General features: G+C 36.6%; 1 protein-coding gene and 1 long non-coding RNA gene across 2 annotated transcripts in view; one reads left to right on the top strand and one right to left on the bottom strand.

Moving 5' to 3' along the window:
• The window catches only part of LOC140168902 (uncharacterized), a 28855-nt gene extending 22747 nt beyond the window's left edge, over positions 1-6108 (top strand). Inside the window, exons 18-26 of the mRNA XM_072192229.1 lie at positions 517-745; positions 993-1103; positions 1437-1606; positions 2362-2475; positions 2716-2786; positions 4601-4641; positions 5334-5430; positions 5655-5754; positions 6034-6108. Of these exons, the coding sequence (XP_072048330.1) occupies positions 517-745; positions 993-1103; positions 1437-1606; positions 2362-2475; positions 2716-2786; positions 4601-4641; positions 5334-5430; positions 5655-5754; positions 6034-6108 (1008 nt within the window). The remainder of the gene's footprint in view (positions 1-516; positions 746-992; positions 1104-1436; positions 1607-2361; positions 2476-2715; positions 2787-4600; positions 4642-5333; positions 5431-5654; positions 5755-6033) is intronic.
• Positions 6109-16187: 10079 nt separating this feature from the next.
• Positions 16188-20191, bottom strand: LOC140169333 (uncharacterized). The gene is made up of 3 exons (XR_011861366.1): positions 19767-20191; positions 18593-18716; positions 16188-17126 (listed from the first exon to the last, which is right to left on the bottom strand). It is a non-coding gene; the product is annotated as an uncharacterized lncRNA (long non-coding RNA).
• Between the last annotated feature and the right edge of the window lie 1085 nt (positions 20192-21276).

Below are 21276 nucleotides of genomic sequence, written 5' to 3'. Positions count from 1 at the left end.
CGATTGAATTGACGGCCTACATCCAGACACTACTAAAATTTCGGGGTAGGGGCCTATTTTTGGGTCCTCCGGTGTGGTTGCAGGACAGGGTTTAGAAGAGGCGAAAGATGGGTTTTCAGATTATAGGTTCCGAAGTAAGCGTCACAGCTACAACACAGAGTTGATAGTTGTGTCTTAATCATTGAGAGACATATATCGTATAGGTCAGGACAAGTATTATAGGTAACGGGCGTTGGGTAATTAGAGATAGGCCTATCACGAGAACCGCCCAACCCGAGAACCGCGAAATCTAGTATATATATATTTCTAACTAACCATCGGTTAAAAACCTCAATTTCTCACTATATACAATATCCCATCATCAGATCATGTACTATTCCAGTGTGTCACATACTCTAATCTCCACGCACGAGTTTCAACGCAATGCAAGACGTACACGGAAATGAGAATCTGACCTTCAATATTGTATTGTGGGATATAGGGGAAAATATAATGATTGTTTTAAAATGGTTTTAGGGCGTAACAAAGGATCCTTACACAAATCTTGGAGTTGTAGACGAGGCTGCACCGTATGAGGACGTATGCACACAAAATGTAACTTCGGGAAGTTTTAAATGGAAGATTCAGTGGACTGATTTAGATTTATCTGATACAATTCTGGGAAAGGGACATTTTGGGGAAGTCAGGAAAGGAGTGTATAAAGGAGAAGATAAGCACATACATGTTGCTGTAAAAACTCTAAAAAGTAAGTACAATAATTGAAACATGACATCTTCTATATAAATAGTGGGCTGAGAGACTGAGTGGAAAACGATGATTGGTAAAAAGCATGCAGCATGCTGCTTAGCATTATCCAATCGTTCTATGAAAGATGAAGATAAGCACGTACCTGTTGCTGTTAATACTCATTAAATTGGTATGCTAAACAGGTTATTATTATTAACGCTTGTGTTGAACAGCAAATTCTACTAACGTCATTTTATGCCCAACAGGTAACGCTACTGTGGAAGACAAGGCGGATTTCAACACTGAACTTGAAACAATGAAACGAATAGGTCGGCATCGGAACGTAGTTAGTCTAATCGGAGCATGCGAACACGAAGGTAAGTTCATTTGCTTTCAATAGTAATTTAATTTGAGTAAGACCGAGGCTAAGCCGGGTATAACAAAATATAGGAGCATATGGAAGATAAGCGCATGTGTTTTTAAAAAGCGTTTGAAGCGCCAAAGCCATGGCAAATTAAAAGAAAATTTCTTTGAAATGGTAAACGTTGGGCAATCTACATTTGCTCCTTTTTAGCCCCATACTCAGCGGCCTGGCCAATCTCTCTTGTCGGAGGACGAGAATTAAAGTAATTGATAATAAAGAAAACAACTATACGATTCGTAGTATTGCACAATAACCCCACGATGGTTGTGTTTATCTTTTTAAAAAGGCATGCTTTACGTAGCATTGGAGTTTGTTACCTTTGGAGATCTGCGCACCTATTTGAGAACGACACGTCGACGAGACCAAAGCGGTGAAACACATCGGCTTCCACCAACAAGATTGATGAGCTTTGCTTTGGATGTTGCGAAAGGAATGGGTCATCTTTCAAAACTAGGGGTATGGTTTCATAGGCCACTGTAAATGCTTATAGACATTAAACATTGATGATCCGAAGAGTTTATTACCGAACATCATAGGTAGAATACCATGCGTTGGGCTGACACTTGTGGTTTTTAATACTATTTATAGGAACCACATATCTTGCACAAAATTGCACTAGGAAAATATTAGAAAACTATTAACTTTCTTCATATGCCAACTTGAAAATCTCAATTTAATTGGGGTTAGTCTGGTACGGTTACTCAAATGATAAAAGAGCTCGAATAAACCTGTATTCCAAACGGATGTCATTGATTCCCTTGATTAAGATATTGCATTTCTAAATGCCTAGATCCAGAATATCGTGCACTTATTGAAGTTATTTTTGACCAAACTCTTAACTTGATTATATGATTTAAACCTACGAACTCAATACAACATTAAGACGTACCTCAAATGTTCGGTCACAACTGTGACCTTCATCAAGACACTGGCAACCCGAGTTCGGGATCAGTGACCTTTTAGACACTTGACCCCAAAACTTAGTTCACCTGTTTCAACTAATTCACACAAATTGTGGGTATTTGACAAAATCGGATGTTGAAGCGCCACAGTTTTAAGTACTTCAAATAAAATATTTTCCCCGGATATTTCTTAATTTCGCGTTGAGATCATAGGTTTGAATCAATAATTATGAAGTCTACCAACACAGATGAACTTTCATGCTAACTTGATTATAGTTAATTATTATCATTATCATTATCATTACATAGATTATCCATCGTGACTTGGCGGCAAGAAATGTTTTGTTAGATGATGATCTCGTAGCTAAGGTGTCAGATTTCGGAATGTCACGTGGTGAAGACGTATATGTCAAAACTTCGAAGGTACGAATCTACTTCTTCTAAAGCAAACGTAGAATCAAAGCTTTTATAGTATTAAAATGATTATGGAATCATCTTCACAACATCTTAAAAAACCTGATAAGAACATGTATTTGTCATATATCTTTTAGATATGAAATTACCATAAGCATTGAAAAGCCTTCAGTAAAAATTATTATTATACATGTACAGAGGATAAATCATAAGAATAATTTATTCCGATATTTTGTTTTCTCAAACAAGCAACGTGTTCCTACCCGTTGGCTAGCGATTGAATCCTTGTGTTACAGCACATATACAACTAAGAGTGACGTGTAAGTATGTGATTTTCTTAGTTGTTTCGTTCATTATAACGTATGGCTATTGGAATTGTGTTACTCATGGGGAGGAATCCAATGAGCCATTTTTTGTCTAGAAAACAAAGTTATTGTTCCCGGATGCTTATTTTGATAATAGAGACCTTGCGAAATGAAGTTAGAAACCACAAACTTTAACGTCAAGAGGATGATAGAGGATTATGTATTCAAAACCACTCTGCCATTAAAGCCGCTTGAAGTTAAAGTTAACGCGAGAATATATAGTGTGCCGTAAATTGTGATGAAAATACGTCATAATTAAGAACAATAGTTTGGATATTTCCTCATAGACTACATAATTACCACTTATGTATTATCTAGTTAATAGACCAAGTGGAAATCTAATTTGGTTTGGGTAAAAAACATGCTATATGTTGCTGAAGATTACTGATTGAATTAGATCAAAATATTTTTTGTTCCAAACGTCACACTTGGTATATGCTTTTGTGTGTGCTCATGACGTACACCAAATCAGCTTGCGGAACCAAGTTTTGGCTTCGACTTCAACGCCAAGGGGATTAAGTTCCCGTAAAATGGCCTGATTTTACGGGACCCAGCAGTGTACTGAACTGCTGCGAATTGCAGCTACTGTGAACATTTTTTTACAACGTTGCGTGTCTTATATTACTACACCTCTATATAACCAAATATGCTTGTACTGTTCAGGTATTTTATTTAATTATTTATTTTATTCATTTAGGCCTACATTATGTACCCCAATTCAGCAGAAAGCTAACATGTGCCACGCTATACGCATATAGGCCTATGGGTATTGTATGTCAACCAAATTATTCATTATTAAAAGAGGAGGCCTATTTGTTACAAAAAATAAGAATGTCAGAAAAGGAGCATCCAGAAATATGTTGGTTGAAATTCAAAATTCTGGGAGTTTTAAAGAACAAAATGAGGATCATTCGGGGAGATATATTTAATTCGATCAGAATGCAAAGAGGAGTCCTTGCCCTCCTAAAAGAAAACTCCTGGCAACGCCACTGGGGAGTGGGAAATTGAGTATAGATGAATAGATGGAGGGAGGGGATGATATGGAGAGGTGGTGATGGTGGGGGGGGGGCTAGGGAGAGCAAACAGATAAAATGGGCTTGTGTCCTGATGGAAATATAAAATTTCCAAAGCTAACGTTTACTGGAATAATAATTGAGCTTTTATTATAAAAATACGGGACAATAATATAGGCATATCACAAGAATATTTAATTGAAACATGTTTAGAAGTATAATATTAGCGTATAGCTCATAACATAGGCCTAATTCCTATTGCATTGGTCATCGCCTAGAGATGTAATCCATGTTTATTCAAACTAAGCGCCTATTGTAATAAGTGTTACCAACAAACCACTTCAGCAAACAAAAGGGAGAAATTTGATGCAGTCGCTTTTACATACCCTTCTTTTGATCACCCATTGATACACTTCCCCTAGTTTAAACAACAACAACACGCTGTTGGTACAGAAACCAATCTGACGTTCGCGTTGAAGTGAATTTGAGCAAGAAATCGAATCGATATTTTTGAAGATGTCGTTAAAGTTCCAATAACTTCATTCCGCAAAGTCTCTAATATCCATGAAAACATATACGGGAAGGGTGGTCACAAAAATAATCTTTTTCTAAAATTTGAAGTTAAATAATACAACAATACGCTCAAAATTTCTCAATTTATTATTATTATTATTATTATTATTATTATTATTATTATTATTATTATTATTATTATTAGTATTATTATTATTATTATTATTATTATTATTATTTCAGCTGGTCTTACGCCGTTTTACTGTGGGAAATTGCAACCCTTGGTATGATTTTAATGACGAATTATATATATCTTATAAATAGTACAACAAAAATAACTACCTCGTTGGGTTTGTTTGTGTATTTCAAAAAGCATTTTTTCGATTGAAAATATTTGTGACACGCATCATCTTCAGACTCATAGCCTATTCATACCCAGTGGTTCTAATCCCGCTGGTGTCCTGATGAATGAAGAGATTGCTGATTTCAAAACTCGCAAATATTAGTATGCTTTTACAGGACGATGGTTAAGCAGAATCACTGCGTGCATCCACTTTCTGTCTGCCCAGAATAGGGCAACTGCAATCGAGCAATTGGACTATATAATCGAGCAACCAATATCAGGAAAACATGCATTATAATCGAGTACTTGATATTAACTTCTTGCAACTTTTGAATTAGTGACCTCTTTTATTTAGTGTGTACTCATTCAGGCATTCAGTTAACTTTATGTATGAAATCGGTGCCGTTGATGCTATGAGCCTGATGATGCCTGCCAAAAATCCTTTCAATTGAAGAAATACTTTTTTAAACAAAGCCAAATGGGTAGTTTTGGGCAAATTTTTGTTTTGTTCTTTATTATGATTATGTATCATCTTATATAAACGATTATAGGGCAACTATTTTGAGGATTATAACCAATTCATAAGTGCATCAGTTTCTCCTAACTAAACCTGAAACGTTTCCTTGATAACAGGTGCAACACCATATTCAGGAATGGCAACCCGGGATTTAGCACACGAGTTATCGGAAGGCTACCGTATGCCAAAACCTGCTAGTCTTGACAACGCAGTGTACGTAGCTTTATTTGTTAAAAGACGTTCAATCACCTTAAAATGCTTTTATCTTTAAGGATTCACACAACTTTCAAGATGGGAATAAAGTAAGTTGGCGTAGGCCATAATTAGCATGCACGTGATATTGACTTATCTACCTGGTATTACTATCTACCATGACAACAATAATAGATTAGCATTACAGAACACTTGCTATAACGAATGATTACTTATGTTTCCAGGTATCAGATCATGACAGAATGTTGGAATGAGAATCCTGAAGAGCGACCCTCATTTGCACATATCGCTACTACGTTCAATGATATGATCTCAGTAAAGGAGGTATGATTATACACTAAACACATCCAGCACCTGCTGCTACTACTAGCTGCCACTACATCACTTCTACAATTACTTAAATTACCACCATATGTTTATATAGAAGAAAACCCACACACCAAATCTTTGCCTTTTAGTTCCCCTTTCACACAGTATTTTCATACTGTGAATTCATTCCAATAACACTGGTTTTTGTTTGTTTGTTTTTCTGTTGTTGTTGTTGTTGTTTTGCTTTTAATATTGTTATTAACCAATTGTTTTATGTTTTGTATCAATTTACAGCACACATATATGGATACTGGTGTCTACGCTAATGTTCAATTCCCAACAATCGAGCCAGAGAAAGACGACTACTAAGTACAAATCGGCGATAACTAAAAGTCGTGCTGATGTGACCTGTGAAGTGCCTTTCGTGATTCGCCAAACAAAGCAACCTTTTTTCAAAAAATATATTCTTAGGTGATCTAGATGTTTACTTCACAAAAATAAAAGTGATATCGATTATGACATAAATCTTAGGAATAGATTTGCTACCCAGTTAGCTCATACCTCGCACGAAAAATTGTTTCATACTATAAGGGCCTTTTGTCTCTAGTCCTCGTAGTTGATGTTACTTTGAAAAGAAAAACAATTATTTAGCCAGATTTAGTGCACAATTTGTAACGCAAAGCATACTATATATATATATGTATATATATATATCGCATTTTTCTTATATTCAGATATATAGAGGCATTAAGAGTGATTATGTTTATATGTGTAGAGTATGTACTTGAATGCTTATTCGAATATGGTTTATATGTAAATTAGTTGAATAATCAATAATTAGTATTATGATTTATGATGTATTTAAACTCCTCAATAAAAGTTTTTTCAAGCACCCATATTTCAGATCATTTTTGACATGTTCACATCGTGTTTTATGTCAATGGATAGCTACTTTATTTTCCTTTACAATGGCACTACATTTGAAACAATCAGTCTGTTGCGGTTTAGTACACGTCTTGTGAATGTAGTGCGATCTCAAGCAGAATGTGCCAAATAGACCATTCTTCTGTGTTCAAACAAAACTAAACTCAATTGTGGGTGGAGTCGAAAAATCATACGCAGCTACAACAGTCTGGCACCTCCTCCTCATGATGCTGAACAGCCTGGTCATACGTTGCTGTGGGATGGCATTTCATTCTTCAACCAGGATTCGTCACAGGTCATTCAATGTGGTTGCATTGGCTACTCTGGCACACACAGCACTGTCAAGCTGGTCCCACACTTTCAATCGTGTTGAGGTGTGGGCTAGTGGCAGGCATTTCCATTCTCTCTACTCCCATATATTCTGTAGGTACTAGTCGTTGACTACCCTGGCTCATACCCTAGATTTGTCATAAAGCTGAATAGCTGTAAATACCCGTTTTCGTAGCTATATGTATATCAATTGGCTTAAATTATGAGAGTGTTGAAAATAAATACCGCTTCACTTCTACAATATAATGTGATGTGATGTGAAATCGTTTTATAACGTATTTAAAACGTTTTTAAAACGTTTTTGTGTTTGCTGGGGATACCTTAGTTATATATATATATATAACAGTTTAAAACAAGTAATTATAGAAAGTCCAAGTCCAGATGGTGTTGTACCCCCCCCCTTCGTAGGCTGTGATACAAGCAATCGTTTCGCAAGATGAACGCTAATAAAGATGTAATGAACATTTGATTAAGAATTAGGAAATTGTGTAGATTATTATCGATTATAATATTATTTAGATCAGAATTCCACATATGTGGCCATACACCGTACACTACGAATGAGCCGTAAAGTCGGCAAATTTTATTCTGAGTTACAGTGTAAAATGTGCGTGAAGGTCATATTCATAGGTACCTCAATTTGACGCGACATTTGACAGCGTTTAAACCAATCAATAATCCTATTGCGGAAGAGGATAATAATATTCTACCTACTTCTATAGAATCCTTAAATAGTTCTAGTTATGGTTTGCTTTGGTTAAATCCTGTTTAAGTGGTGGGTTACAAAGCATTGTATTTTGTCTAGGTATGTATAACCAACAATTAATAATGAGAGGACATTCCTGAACCTCGTTGACTTAGGGATGATTTGAAATGACCGCCAATTATGACTGTTGATATTTATCACCAGCAATGTGGAAAAGGAGACACATGTAGAACCAAAAAAGATACCATTTTGTTGAAGGAGCAGAGTTCAAGAAACCATAACCCCGCTTCAAAATATCGTTTGAAGTCATAAAATGATATACCATTTTAAAGCTTATGATATCTATTTTCTAAATACGAAAAGAAACAAAATTGACCGGGCCGACTTTACGGCTGATTCGTAGTGTCCGGTCACATATGCCATTTGGATTGCAATAACTTATTTTGGTATGGATTACCAAAATACACTTTTCTCTCTTAAGGGATCTAAAATGAGCGTTTATTGTGTTTCGACAGTATTTTTTGGGACATGAGAGCACCTCGGACCTATCGAATTGCATTCTGAATACGAAGCATGTCTTTCTGATATCAAATAATTTTCATTTTTGAAAATCACAATATAATACAAATTTTATGACAAATTATAAAAATTTGATATTTTTCAAATTTTTGATATATAACAGTCCTCGAAGTAAATTATATAAATCTAATGATATATTCTTAAAGTGTATGTAGCAGGGAGAAAAAGCCGACGGTCAATTGAAAATTTTGACCTTTCATATTGAAGATATGGATTTTTTCCCAAAAGACCTAATTTTTTTTTGGTGTTTTGGGAAAAAAATCCATATCTTCAATACGAAAGGTCAAAATTTTCAATTGATCGTCGGCTTTATCCCACCTACATACACTTTAAGTATAAATCATCAGATTTATAAAGTTTACTTCAAGTACTGTTAAATATCAAAAATATCAATTTTAATGATTTGCCATAAAATGTGTATTAAATTGCGAATTTCAAAAATCAAAATTATTTGATATCAGAATGACATTCTTCGTATTCAGAATGCAATTCGATATGTCTGATGTGCTCTGATGTCCCAAAATAAATACTGTCCAAACGTTCATACCCCAGCCCTTAAGGTTAAATGCAATTGATTTTCAAGGCTTGATTCCAGAGGGGCGTAAGTTAATAATGGAAACAGCCATGCAGAAAAGAATGAACTCACGCGTACAATAGTCATGATAGTGTATCAATCTGAACTAGGGCCGGCCACGGACAAACTGCGGCTCGTGAGTCATCCTATATGTTGCAGGGATAGGGAGGGGGCGACCATGATAGGACCATATGTGCTGATGGGGGGGGTGATTGTGGGCAGCCGTTTTCGGCAATTTTCCTTTGGATTTTCTAAATTTTCAATTTTTAAAATTATCCTGAATGATATCTGTCGTGAAATAAATCAATGCTTCCCATGCTATAATAGGCCCTGATTATGCAATATATAGGCCTACAACAATAACTACAACAACAACAACCAATATTTTGTTAATCGAATTTGAGAACTAAAATAAAACTATACAAATATATTCATAGGCCGCGCCTATTAGACTAGAATAGCCTAAAAATTCCTGAATTATATCATGAAAAAAAACGGGCAAAAACAATCAATCGCTGCAGCCAGAAAGAAAGCAACGAACAAGAAAAAGGAAAAAAAGTGAGAGAAAAATAAAATAAACGGAATGGACCACGTAGGGACTCGAACACGTACCAAATTTTCCAGCTCAAAAGTATAGTATTATATAGTCGAACGTATAAGTCCGGCGCGCTAACCGATTGAGCAACTGAAGGGACATATGAAATCGGTTGATCTCAAACCGACTATTATGGAATAGTGCGTAAACAGGCTCTTATGATAAACACCCTCATTACCGCTGTAAATGTCGGAGGTATCGATGGCGAAAAACCTCGTTTTTTGCAAAAGTAGCTTAAATTTGGAGTGAAATTCAAATGGTAAAGTAAGCGACAGGCATTGGAGAAATAATGTAGGCAGTTAGAAATCAAAATTAACGTTCCACAATCCAGATATCGATAATGTTACATAACTGTGTTTTGTGGTACAAGATTCTCGAAAATTGTTCCCAAAAACGGGCTAATAAAATTTAATCGGTACTGTAATTGGTTCTTCCCCATGGCAACATTATTTCTTTGGTCGATTTGTAGTACAATGCAAAAAAGGAGAAAACAATCACTCGGCGTGGTTTTATACGGAGCGAAAATTTCAAAAAACTGCATGGAACGCGTTTTTGATCTTGTGAACATGGTGCGTAAAAATGATTTAAACGAAGGATTTTCAAACGGATTCTAAAAATTTGTATAAACACACATAAATAATGTAAAGATACATCCATGCACCAACATTTGACTCACTGCGATATTTCATTGCTGAGAAAACGCGGTTTTAGAGAACAACTTTATACGTCTTTTATACGTTTTTATACGTTTCTTTGTATAACCTTAAGGATTCAAAACTCAACCTCACGATTCATTACATGCTCCAAGCGCCACGAACATATCGTCCGCAGGTTCACTGTCAAGTGCTTTATTCTTTATAAACTTGTAATGCCTGTAATTTTGATCTTATCTCACTGGCAACCAACAAAACTTTCTGCTCACCTTGACAACTTGCTGTGAAACCTTGTACTCGTGTCTAAACGGTTTCCTAGTGACTTTCTAGTTGCATCACCGAGGCTATGGAAAACTATTCCACACTCCCTCCGTTCTGCTCAGACAATTTAATATTTTAAATCTCAGCTGAAAACTCACCTATTTAATTGAAGCTGTTTCACTTCAGGTGTTTGTTATTTTTACAATTTGCAGAACAAAATGTTCCATCTTTCGGCCACTTTACTTTTGTTCTTAAACTGTACGGATGTCTTTTGTGCCCAATGGATTTTGTACAATTGTTTGCAGCAAAATATGTTTGCGTTTAACAACAATTTAAACATATTGTTATCGTGTTTCTACAAGACGTTTAAAAATATTTTCATGACCTTTACATAACCCAGCTGTTCAGAGGTTAATGACTGCGCATCAGTTGTTTTGAGGGTATTGTGAAATATCTAAACATTGCGCTTTGGAACCGAGGAATATCCCGAGAGGCGCAGCCCCGAGGGATATTCCGTCACTTTTCACTTTTTAAAATTCAATTTGCATAATCATTTGAACCTGCTTAGAGCTACAAGCTTGGTCTTGAGATTAATTTTCATATGGGTCTTACCCTCCGAGGACTACAATAAGAGCAGCGTGTCACAGAGGTTATCCACTCTCTCCATGAGTGTGTTGGTAAGCACAGTAAAATCACCAAGATATCCCAGTCAGTTCCGATCATTTTATCGCCTGGATGTCGGTACACCCCACACTGGGAGAACATCTATCATGCAATTGTTAAATAAGAAATAACAAAGTAAAAACGACTGTTAAAACACATCTAGCCCTTTAGTGTGGAGACGTACTTGGTTGACATTGATTTATAATTGAAAGAATAGCTCTTGTGATAATAAGTTAATGCCTATCCCACAAGGCACATATCTTATAAATGTATATATTATCCTTCTATAATTTTGTTTATCATAATAAATACTAACTTATGTAAAGGGTACCACAACAACACGCTCTGCGTTCAGTGGCACCCTCATCATTTTCACCATAATTATTATACGATGTTTGTAAAAGCTTTTTGATACTGTATTATTATTTGTATGGATGGAATTTGATGAAATAAAACTGAACTGAACAGAACGGAACTGAACTAATTAGTATTAGGCCTACTATCCGTTTTTAGAATTTAACATACTTTAACACTATGAACAAATTAAGCAGACGACACAAGGAATCAAACCAGCTTGATATCGCAGCTCGCACGAGTATACCGTATCATCCCAGCATTACCGTATCATCATTCGCAAAACGTTATAAAAGATTGTCAGAAAACATATGTCGGGTTAAATAAAGGGTTATAACATTAAAAACATTTTAAGTGTTGACAATGTATTTGGCAAAGATGTTTGCACAAATAATTTACAATGATATTTTTGAAAACATTCTACAAGTGTTATTGCAGTGTGTTTTTATACAAAAAGTTCTTAAAAACGTTTTTGTGGCCTTTAATTTAATGTTATTTAATGTTATTTAAACGTTTTTATCTAAACCAGAATTGAAAACGTTTTTAAAACCTTTGTGTGTTTGCTAAGATAGTATACAGTATTCATCTCATCTTAACCCATTCTTAATAAACTGTGTTGCATACTATTGTTTCATAATTGTTTTATATATTTTAACCCTAGAACTAAGAGGGGTTGTACCACCCACTCCCAAGATTTTTTATCCGTCACAAAAAAAGAAAAGCACCCGTTTACGCCCAAACGACCTAAGCTAATCGTATATCAATCCTTGACACTCATTTTAGTGATAATATTTTTACCCCAGGACATGACCGGGGGTAGGACCGTCCGACAAAGATGGCCATAAGGGGGGGGGGGGGTTGAGGCCCGCCATTGGTTTCTACAGTAAAATTTAATTTCCTTCCTGTGACATTATTCCAAGTGCTATAATACTGGATTTTTACTTTTTAGTTCACATTTTTGTAGAATTGTTAGCAGAAAATCAGTTTTACCTATACTTTTGTTCATAGCCAAAATGTGCAAGGGCGCCATCACATTATAACGTCATAGCGGCATTATGTTGGGGCATGTTTGTACTTATTTTGGTATCACTGGATAAAGGAGACTCATAGCTATACATTGATACCAAATATGACGTTTATAATTAAAAATTAGGGGGTTGCAACCCCTCCCCCAGCGTAGTCCGTGTTACAAAATATGGGTCAGTAGTTCTGGGGTTAAACAGCAATGACCGAACATTAAGCACGCATGACGCAAAGTGTCTCTTGAATTGGTGCATAGGTTTAGCAGATGTAGAATGTAAAGGTTAAATACCACTAATTATGTATTACACGTGTTTCAATGGGAAAATGCCTAATTTCGGGTGGAATTTTCTCATATTCAGAACTCTCACAGTTCAATGCCACCAATATCAGGTAAAACTATATGATTTAGATGCCAAATGATCAAAAATTCAACATAGGTTGACCTGAGATTTTTCTTGTTTTAACGCACTGAACCGTAAACACCTTAAAATGACAGTGCGCCCTCGAAGCTGAAAGTTACAATATGATAAGGCGACTATTTACTAAAACCGAAGCCGTGCGTATGAATTTTGGTACTATTACATCAAAAATGTCATATAATGAGAGAAAATGTACCATTTTGAAGCATCAAACTCTAAAAAGTACTTTTTTGGCTATATAACTTGATCAATTTCAGCGATTTTAATGCAGTCTTTTCGAATGCCATGAAAACAAATAGTTCCTCATCGTATTTCAATGTATCGCCCAGGCCTATTAGTGGTATTTAACCTAAAATGGCAATTCATTGCACATTATCTCAGGACTTTGTGGAAAGAACCATGTGCACTCTTAACAGGTAATCTCCAGGTTCTAATCTGATATCATTCAACATTCAGTTTAGATTTCCTCATATCCGCTGTCTTAAATTTTTCCCCTAAGATCCCTGTTTATATCAGTTTATCCTGACATACCAACGTACACTGAAAATGTAAGTGAAGATGTAAGTAACACTTTACACTTGCCACAGGAAAGCCTTTTTAAAGGGCTAAGTGTACACAAAAGAGCGCTAATAATTGCGAAAATTGTTAAAGTAAGCCGAAATGAGGACGATTGTGTCTTAAACCGGGCCAAAGGAAGATGAATATTACACTGCTTTTGTCGATGTCGTCCCGGTGTTTCGAGCCGGAAGTAACTTCCTCTAGCCTGAATCCTTCTGGCCTCTAATGGCGGCGCCTTTTTTACCCACAATCCTTCACGTTGCCTTATTCGAGGCCTGAATTCTTTTGGCGTAAAAAAGGGGAGCACTTTGACAATGGAATTCCATTGTCATTAATAATTAATTAGGCTATTCTGATCATGCGCAGTAGGTCACCACAGGCTTTAGTCTCCTCCACCGCCGGTAATACTTGAGTGAGTAGGATCAAATCGGCAGCAGAGGAGACTATCATGACGAATTTGCTGTCTACCGTAGATAGCCGATAATTACACGTAATTTTCGTAGGCCTATGTATAAAATAAAAAAGAACCCAAAATGCCCGTATCGTGGGGATATATTGTTTATGATTATATAAATTATTATATAATAAATATGCTCTTGAAATAAATAAATATGGCATGATTTTCTAAATGTAAGGCAATCATCATGACTCCCGAAATTGAAATATGCCCCTGGGCTGAATTTTCCAAACTGAGTCGGCGTCAATAAAATTGCGACCCCTCCCTATTTCGGCAACAAAGATTTTATGACCCCCCATACCCCCTAAACAGGCTCAAAATTGTATTAAAATCAGTCTTTTTTAATAAAATAAACACACTATCTGTGGTCAACTTGTGACTCCCTACATTTTGGGCATTTTTATGACCCCCCCTATTTTTCTCCCAAAAAAATTATGACCCCCCTCCCCATATATTTGGGACCCCCACGTCTGAAGAAATTGATAGCCCCTGAATGACTGCACTAACCATTTTGATATGTCCAGTGGGGGACCAGGATTTTTTGGGGGAGGGGCATAAAAATGAGGGGGGGGGGGGAATCCAAAGATGAAAAACATTTGCCTAAAATTTTCTCATATAGTCAGTAGCCAAAATGTTTGAAATTCAGTCTCCAAATTTTTGTTCAAGAAAACAAATTAAGACAATTCAGTTGCATTAAATTTGGCCAAAATATTTGGTAGGCCTATATCCAAATTAAAAAAAAATGGTTTTGATTGCTCAAATTCTCTGCAGCACCCCCACAAACCAAACATGAGTACCCCCCCCCCCCCTCGTTTGGGCCTAAAAACTGTGGATGAGTCTTATTTAAAAATTGACAATTTTATTGGAATTCAGCAGGCATTCACAGATTTGACCATTTTCCCCTCATCAGTACAAAACATTTTCCCCCTAGCAATTTTACAAATTTGTAGGTTTTTTCATGTTCCATAAAAAAAAACCTCAACCATTAATTTATTGATCATTCCTTACACCAGTGTCACCATGAAAACAAACACATAGATACATGTAAATTTGTATTATTATTCATTGTCATTTTATTTTCTAAGACATGACTAACATAGTGCAAAAACACATCGAGTAGTCCAACATGCAGAACATTTTACTGGCAGTGTCAAAACTGTATTATTTTGAATAGGCATATTTAACATTAAACATATTTTTTAAAGGAATATCAACATTGAATAATAGGCCATGCCATTTAATAGTTTGTCTCAAAGAATAGTTTGTCCATACAAGAATCATAATAACGCAACCAGCTTATAAATTACATTGTGGTACAATGTAATGTAGGTAGTCAAACAGGAAATAGCAACATTCAAAGCATATGTACATGTACACTTCACATTCTTAAAATTCAGCGGAGGTAGAATAGCCTATTCATAAAAATTTTAAGAAATATAAATTCCAAACAAAATTATATGATCTTTCAGCCCCAATATTTCACAGGGACAATGAGAAAAATATGAACTTAGGGGCTGTGCAATAATTATGAGCCCTGGGGAGGGTAAAATTTGGGGGGGGCAAGAATTTTGTGGTGAGCCGAAAGCGGGGGAAAGTACTTTTTGGCAAGCCGAGAAGGGGGGGGGGCAAGCGATTTTTGGCACACATTCATGGCAGGCCTTTTTAATCAAATGCTCTAAAAAGGCTTAGGAAAACAGTAGGCCTACGGAAACGCTTAAGTATGCACATTTTCCTGCTCGCTACGCTCGCAACATACATCTAGACCATTTAAAGTTTGCAAATTGGGATCCCAAAAAGCTCATAATTATTGCACAGCCCCTTACATGGATACCAAAATCTCCATTTTGATGGAGAAAAGTGGAGATGAGGCTGTTGAGTTTACCATTCTCCTTTATTTCCCAGGACTAGAGGAGCAGATGAGAATTTTAAAACAATTTAAACCATTTTAATTTTACAAAGATGAAAAGCATTGGTTAGAACACCCTGCCTACTTTGATATAAAATTGGATCAATTGAGCCCATATTTATTGGTCAAGCTACGAGTTTTCAAATATTGGACGAGACGTAGTCGAGTCCAATATTTTAAAACTCATAGCTAGACCAATAAATATTGGTAGTAAAGCTTCCGAATTTTATCATTATTATGTTTTAGATCCAATATTTTCACACACTTGGATTCATCAAAACATAATAATGACTGGCATTGATCCCCAATTTTATTTAGTTAAAACCCTATATTATTGAAAAGTGCATTCTTAATTTCCAAATTTTGATTTCATTTTCACTATCTACAATTAGGCTCAAAAAATTGTTTATAGCTTGTCCATAGATCACTTTCAGGGGTTGGGTCAGTGGGACTCAGATGGTTTTTTTTTAAAGTACATGTACCGTAATCGTCCGAGTATTAGTACCATGTTCGAGTAAACCCCCAATTGGGATTTTATTTTGGATTTGTAGTGTCCCTGGACCTAGAGCTGAATGCTGGGATCATTCATGGTTGACTTTGTAAAAAACAATAATAATAATAATAATAATATAACATGGTTTCAAAATGCATTGGATTTGTATCCATTTTGGAACCCATTAATAGACCATGACATCATTGACATGAATACAAATTATAACTTTACTTCTTTACATATTTAAGACACAAAACGTTATTTTTTAAAGTCAACCATGAATGATTCTAGCATTTGGCTCTAGGTCCAGGGACATCACTCCAATCCAGAAAAATTTTATTTTTATTTTGTAAAAATTAAAATTAAATTTTCAAAAAAAAAGAAAAAGTTCTACAGTCGGTCGGATGAGACGGTTGATCGGACGAGGACAAGCCAACAACTATTTTTGCCTTATGAACACTTTTAATGAAATTGCCCAACACTGCTGATTTACCAATAACATTGTCCAGTCCACAGGTACATACACATAGTTCATGCATGACCAACAACACTTCCATCTCTGCTAGAGCTGTAACAGAGTTATAGTCTGAATAGGCACATACATGTAGTTGATCAAGGTATGGGTGTGGAGTATTTTGTAAACTTGATCAGGGTAAGGGTGTGGGCGTGTGGCCCAGGGTGCGATTGTGGTCAGTATTTCAAAATTATATGAGTTCCACTGTGGTAAAGTCCGGTGGTGGGGGTTCTTCTTTGTTGAAGGTGTATGTGGATTTGCAATGGCCGACGGGTACCTTTTCAGCGAATTTGGTACATATCTCATTCTCTTCTTTTGCTTTAGCTTCTTGCTACAGGTGGTTCCTTTCAGTTCCAGCAGTACAAGTTTAAATTTCATCTGTAAAAAAAAAATCAATTAAAAATATTTGTAATTTAATACATTTTTCTTACCAAGATTAAATTGAACAATTAATCTACCAAGCCCACAAAGTAACATGGAAAGAAAACATATCTTGGGCCCGATTTAGTAGCTTGGGCCCCAGACTTAGTAGTTCAGGCCCCAACTTATTAACTTGGGCACGAGATAGTAACTTAGGCCCTCGCTTTAGTAGCTCGGACCCCAACTTACTAAGTTGGGGCCTTGAGAGTTACTACGTCAGGGGCACAAATTACTAAGTTGGGCCCTAAATTACTATTTCAGGGCCCTAAGTTTCTATCTTCAGGCCCCAAATTACTAAGTCAGGGCCCTGTGTTACTAAGCTGGGGCCTAAAGCTACTAAGTTAGGGCCCTGAATCTCCTGAGATTCTTTTTTTCTTTCCTTGCCAGTTGCCACTTCTGGAGCTCCATAACAACCTGGGATATTGCAGTGCTAAAATGATTCCATGAAATTTGAATGCTCTCATTTGATTTTGATTTTGAATTATGCATACGGTACATATTAAGCCAGGGATTTTCGGGCGGGCTCGCGGGTACCCACCCGAAATTACGTTACCCGGGCAGGAAATACCCTGCCCGGGTGCCCGGTTTTGTAGTGTCCCAGGACCTAGACCTAAATACTAGGATCATTCATGGTTGACCTAAAAAAAAATTGCATGATTGTTTGTGTTTTTAATATGAAATTTGATAATTTGTATTCATGTCATACTCTATTAAAATCAATCAAAATGCATTCAAATTCAATAAACATCATGCAATTTTTTTTTTAGGTCAACCATGAATGATCCTAGCATTTAGGCCTAGGTCCAGGGACACTACAAAACTGAAAAAAATTAAATAACTTTAAAAAAAAATTTGGATTTTTTTTTGTTGTTGCAATTTCGGGTACCAGGTTACCCGCCCGAAAAATGCACTGGGTACACAAAATTACCTGAAATGTTGAAATTCAGTAACCAATGTTCATTCTATGTGATCCAATTATGCATAATGCACTTACTTGTAAACGTTTCAGCAAACACTGTTGCCTTTGTCAACACTTGACGAGGAATGACATTTGATTGAATTATAATAAGAATAATTTGGTATATAATTTTACAGAGAGCTTGTGCAATTCAGCTGCAAGTAGGGGCGACTTGGCCTAGATGATGACTAAGCATTCTAAAATCCTTCGATACCAGGGGTCAAAATTCATGGGGGGAAAAGGCAATTCTCCCCCAATTCTCCCAAAATAGCCTCCATGGAAAAAAATTGTCAATGGCAAAATACACACATGAGGGCTATTTTGATTGGAATCGGAATCTGTCAAAAATAGCTATTCAAAAAAGTATTTTGAGGGCTGCCCGGAACATACATTCATTTGCCTTAGACCTTACGGCATAATCCTTCATATAAACACAATAAAAATTTATTAAACTCATTGTACGTACCAGATTTTTGATGATTCACAGTTGAGTTCTCCATACACCATGATTTGAAGTCACAATGAACATCTCCAGAATGCAGTTGCTGTAACTGTCCAGTTCACTTCAAGTTGACATCACTGATTACAACCTAGTTGTGAAAATTCAAAAAATTAGATTTTAAAATTGAGCAACTTTTAGTAAGAGAATTTTTCGCAAAGATTCTCGTAAACAGATTTGCGTGAATCAAAGTTGATTCTTGCAAACGTTTGTAGTTTAATTTATTCTGTAAGAATCAATATTGATTCGCGCACTGTTCGGTTTTTATTTGGCGGAAATTATTCGGCTTTTGTTACTGCGCGCAGAAAGTCCTTCTCACGATTGCGTAAATTCAAGCGTGCACCAGGGCTGTCAACTCTCACGCACTGCCTGGGAGTCTCACGCATTTGGTCATTTTCTCAAGGTCTCACGCCAAGGTTGTATAATCTCACACCTAGTAAATCTCACGCAAAGAGCTGTAAAATGAGTAAAATCTCATGCATCGTAAAAATAATTTGATGTCCCTACCCCCTATCACACACAATTTTTCAAGCGGCGTGTCTCACGCTACAGTCTGTCCACATAAAAGTACAAACCAAATTTGTGGGATCGGGGGCCGATGCTTTACGTCACACGCGAACGTGACGCGACGCGTAAAAGAGCGTGGTGCAGCAGTTGGCGCGCCAAAGAAGCATTGCACTGAAATAATTATTCTCATAGGCCTACCTCCAGTTTCCGGGGTCTATTTACTTTGTACTTCTAAGTGGACAGACTGTAGCAATTCCAAAGTTGACAGCCCTGGCGTGCACCGATCATTACGTAATGCACAACTAGCGTAAACATTGCGCCCAGCCGCGCACAAGCCATTCTATATCATTACACGGCGTTATTTTTTTCGCCTTATATAAACCGAACAAAGTTTAATTAATATATTTATTTTATTGCACCGTGTCCGTGGTAGGCCTAGTTAGGAGTCTAGCCTAGCATGCCTAGCCTCCGAATACTATCAATCATGCTATCGTTTTGCTTTGAAATTCAGTCAATCATGAGTCTTGTCACTGTTCTTACTCCGTAAAAGATATGGCCTGTACAAAATGAAGTAATAGCTAGTAATCATGCACATCCTATGTATGTTTCAATGACACTTGAATACCATGCTTACCGTATTAAAATCCGAGGCAGTCGGTACTGTAGTTTGTACGGTGTGAATGCATGTCATCACTGTGGTGAGTGGCGACGATCTTTCCTCCTCAAAATCAAGGCAACTATTATGACTTGACGGGGTGCAAATGGTCTCAGTGTGTTGCAAATATAAAAGTGTTTCCCATGAATACTTTCAAAGACATATAAATCATCGCAAAGTTCATTAAAAAGTGAAAATTTGAGAAATATGTAATGGCGATAACAACGGTAACTCCAAATTGATGGCAAAGAAGGTTTAAAACGGGGGATTCGATCCGCTTATGAAAAAATGAAGACGCGTACGCGACGAGTGGATTTTAGCTGATTTTGTAGCTGGTAGTTACGCTACATACAGGGAACTTAAAAATAAACTGCCGAGTACTGGTTAAGCGTCAGATCAGGGCTCTGAAGTGTTTATGGGCGCACACCACTAAATAATCGTCCCATTGAAATACGTGTAAAAACACCAGTTTTATTTTTTCGTTTTGAGGCCTTTTCGGCGCTTTCTGAGAATTTTAATGATAACCAGTCGATTGCAAATCGATGGAAGTTTAACATATGTTTCAATGTATGGGTAGTCTTCCACCTCGTTTTCCCGGTAGGAGCCGCTAAACAGCGCCCTCACTGTTTTTGACATGCTCTCATGACTGTAAACCCGTTTCTGCCCATTTTTAATACGCGGACCTATTTTCTCGATAATTATAAAAATGCGACTTTTTAGTGATTCAAATTCATGCACAGGCTTTCCACTTTTATTTAAGCTATAATTCGCTACTCTTTCTGATTATTAGTCCAAAGAGCAGCCCATAATACCTCAAAAACTTTCTGAATTTTACCGGAACTCAGTAGCACAAATGGCGCATTGATTTAGTGGTGTGCCCCTTATCAGATTTATGATTCCGCGTCTCCGCGCGCGATGACGTAATCAAAATCTACTAAATATTCAAATTTCACTGCTCCTGTTTTAGAACGTTGTTTGCTCCAGTCCTCAATACAGCACAGTGGAGCGGCCGTGCGTGAGTATTCGAGGACTGGAGGATCGAGTCTAAACTTCCTCCCCTGCCTCCGACCTGCGAATCATTACAATAAACGTAGCCAGCATTCGACACTTTATATTGTACACTACAGGTCCTTAGGATTCATGGTTTAGTTTAGTCACGGAGATGATTTTTTTACTTTTATTTTTACAATGACCGATGGAATGGTACAAAGATTTTCAAACGTTTTTTACTCAGAACAGCCATTTTGCGCATTCGGCACTCTGCCGTGTTCATAACGAGTTATTATTACCATTAATAGAACTGTATGTGCCATAGAAAATGTACATAAAATCCCCCACTTCAACTGTTAATAGTGGCTTAAATCCGGGGAGGTTAAGACTGCAAAAATATGACCCCTAACGTATTGTAAAACTATCCATAGCTCTCAATAACTAAGAGGCCCTTGTTTATATTTTGTATGCATTTACTATGGAGCATGCAGCTATACTG

Source organism: Amphiura filiformis, chromosome 1 (genome assembly GCF_039555335.1).
Source record: "Amphiura filiformis chromosome 1, Afil_fr2py, whole genome shotgun sequence".
Taxonomy (NCBI): Eukaryota; Metazoa; Echinodermata; class Ophiuroidea; order Amphilepidida; family Amphiuridae; genus Amphiura; species Amphiura filiformis.
This window is presented reverse-complemented; position numbering and strand designations above follow the sequence as displayed.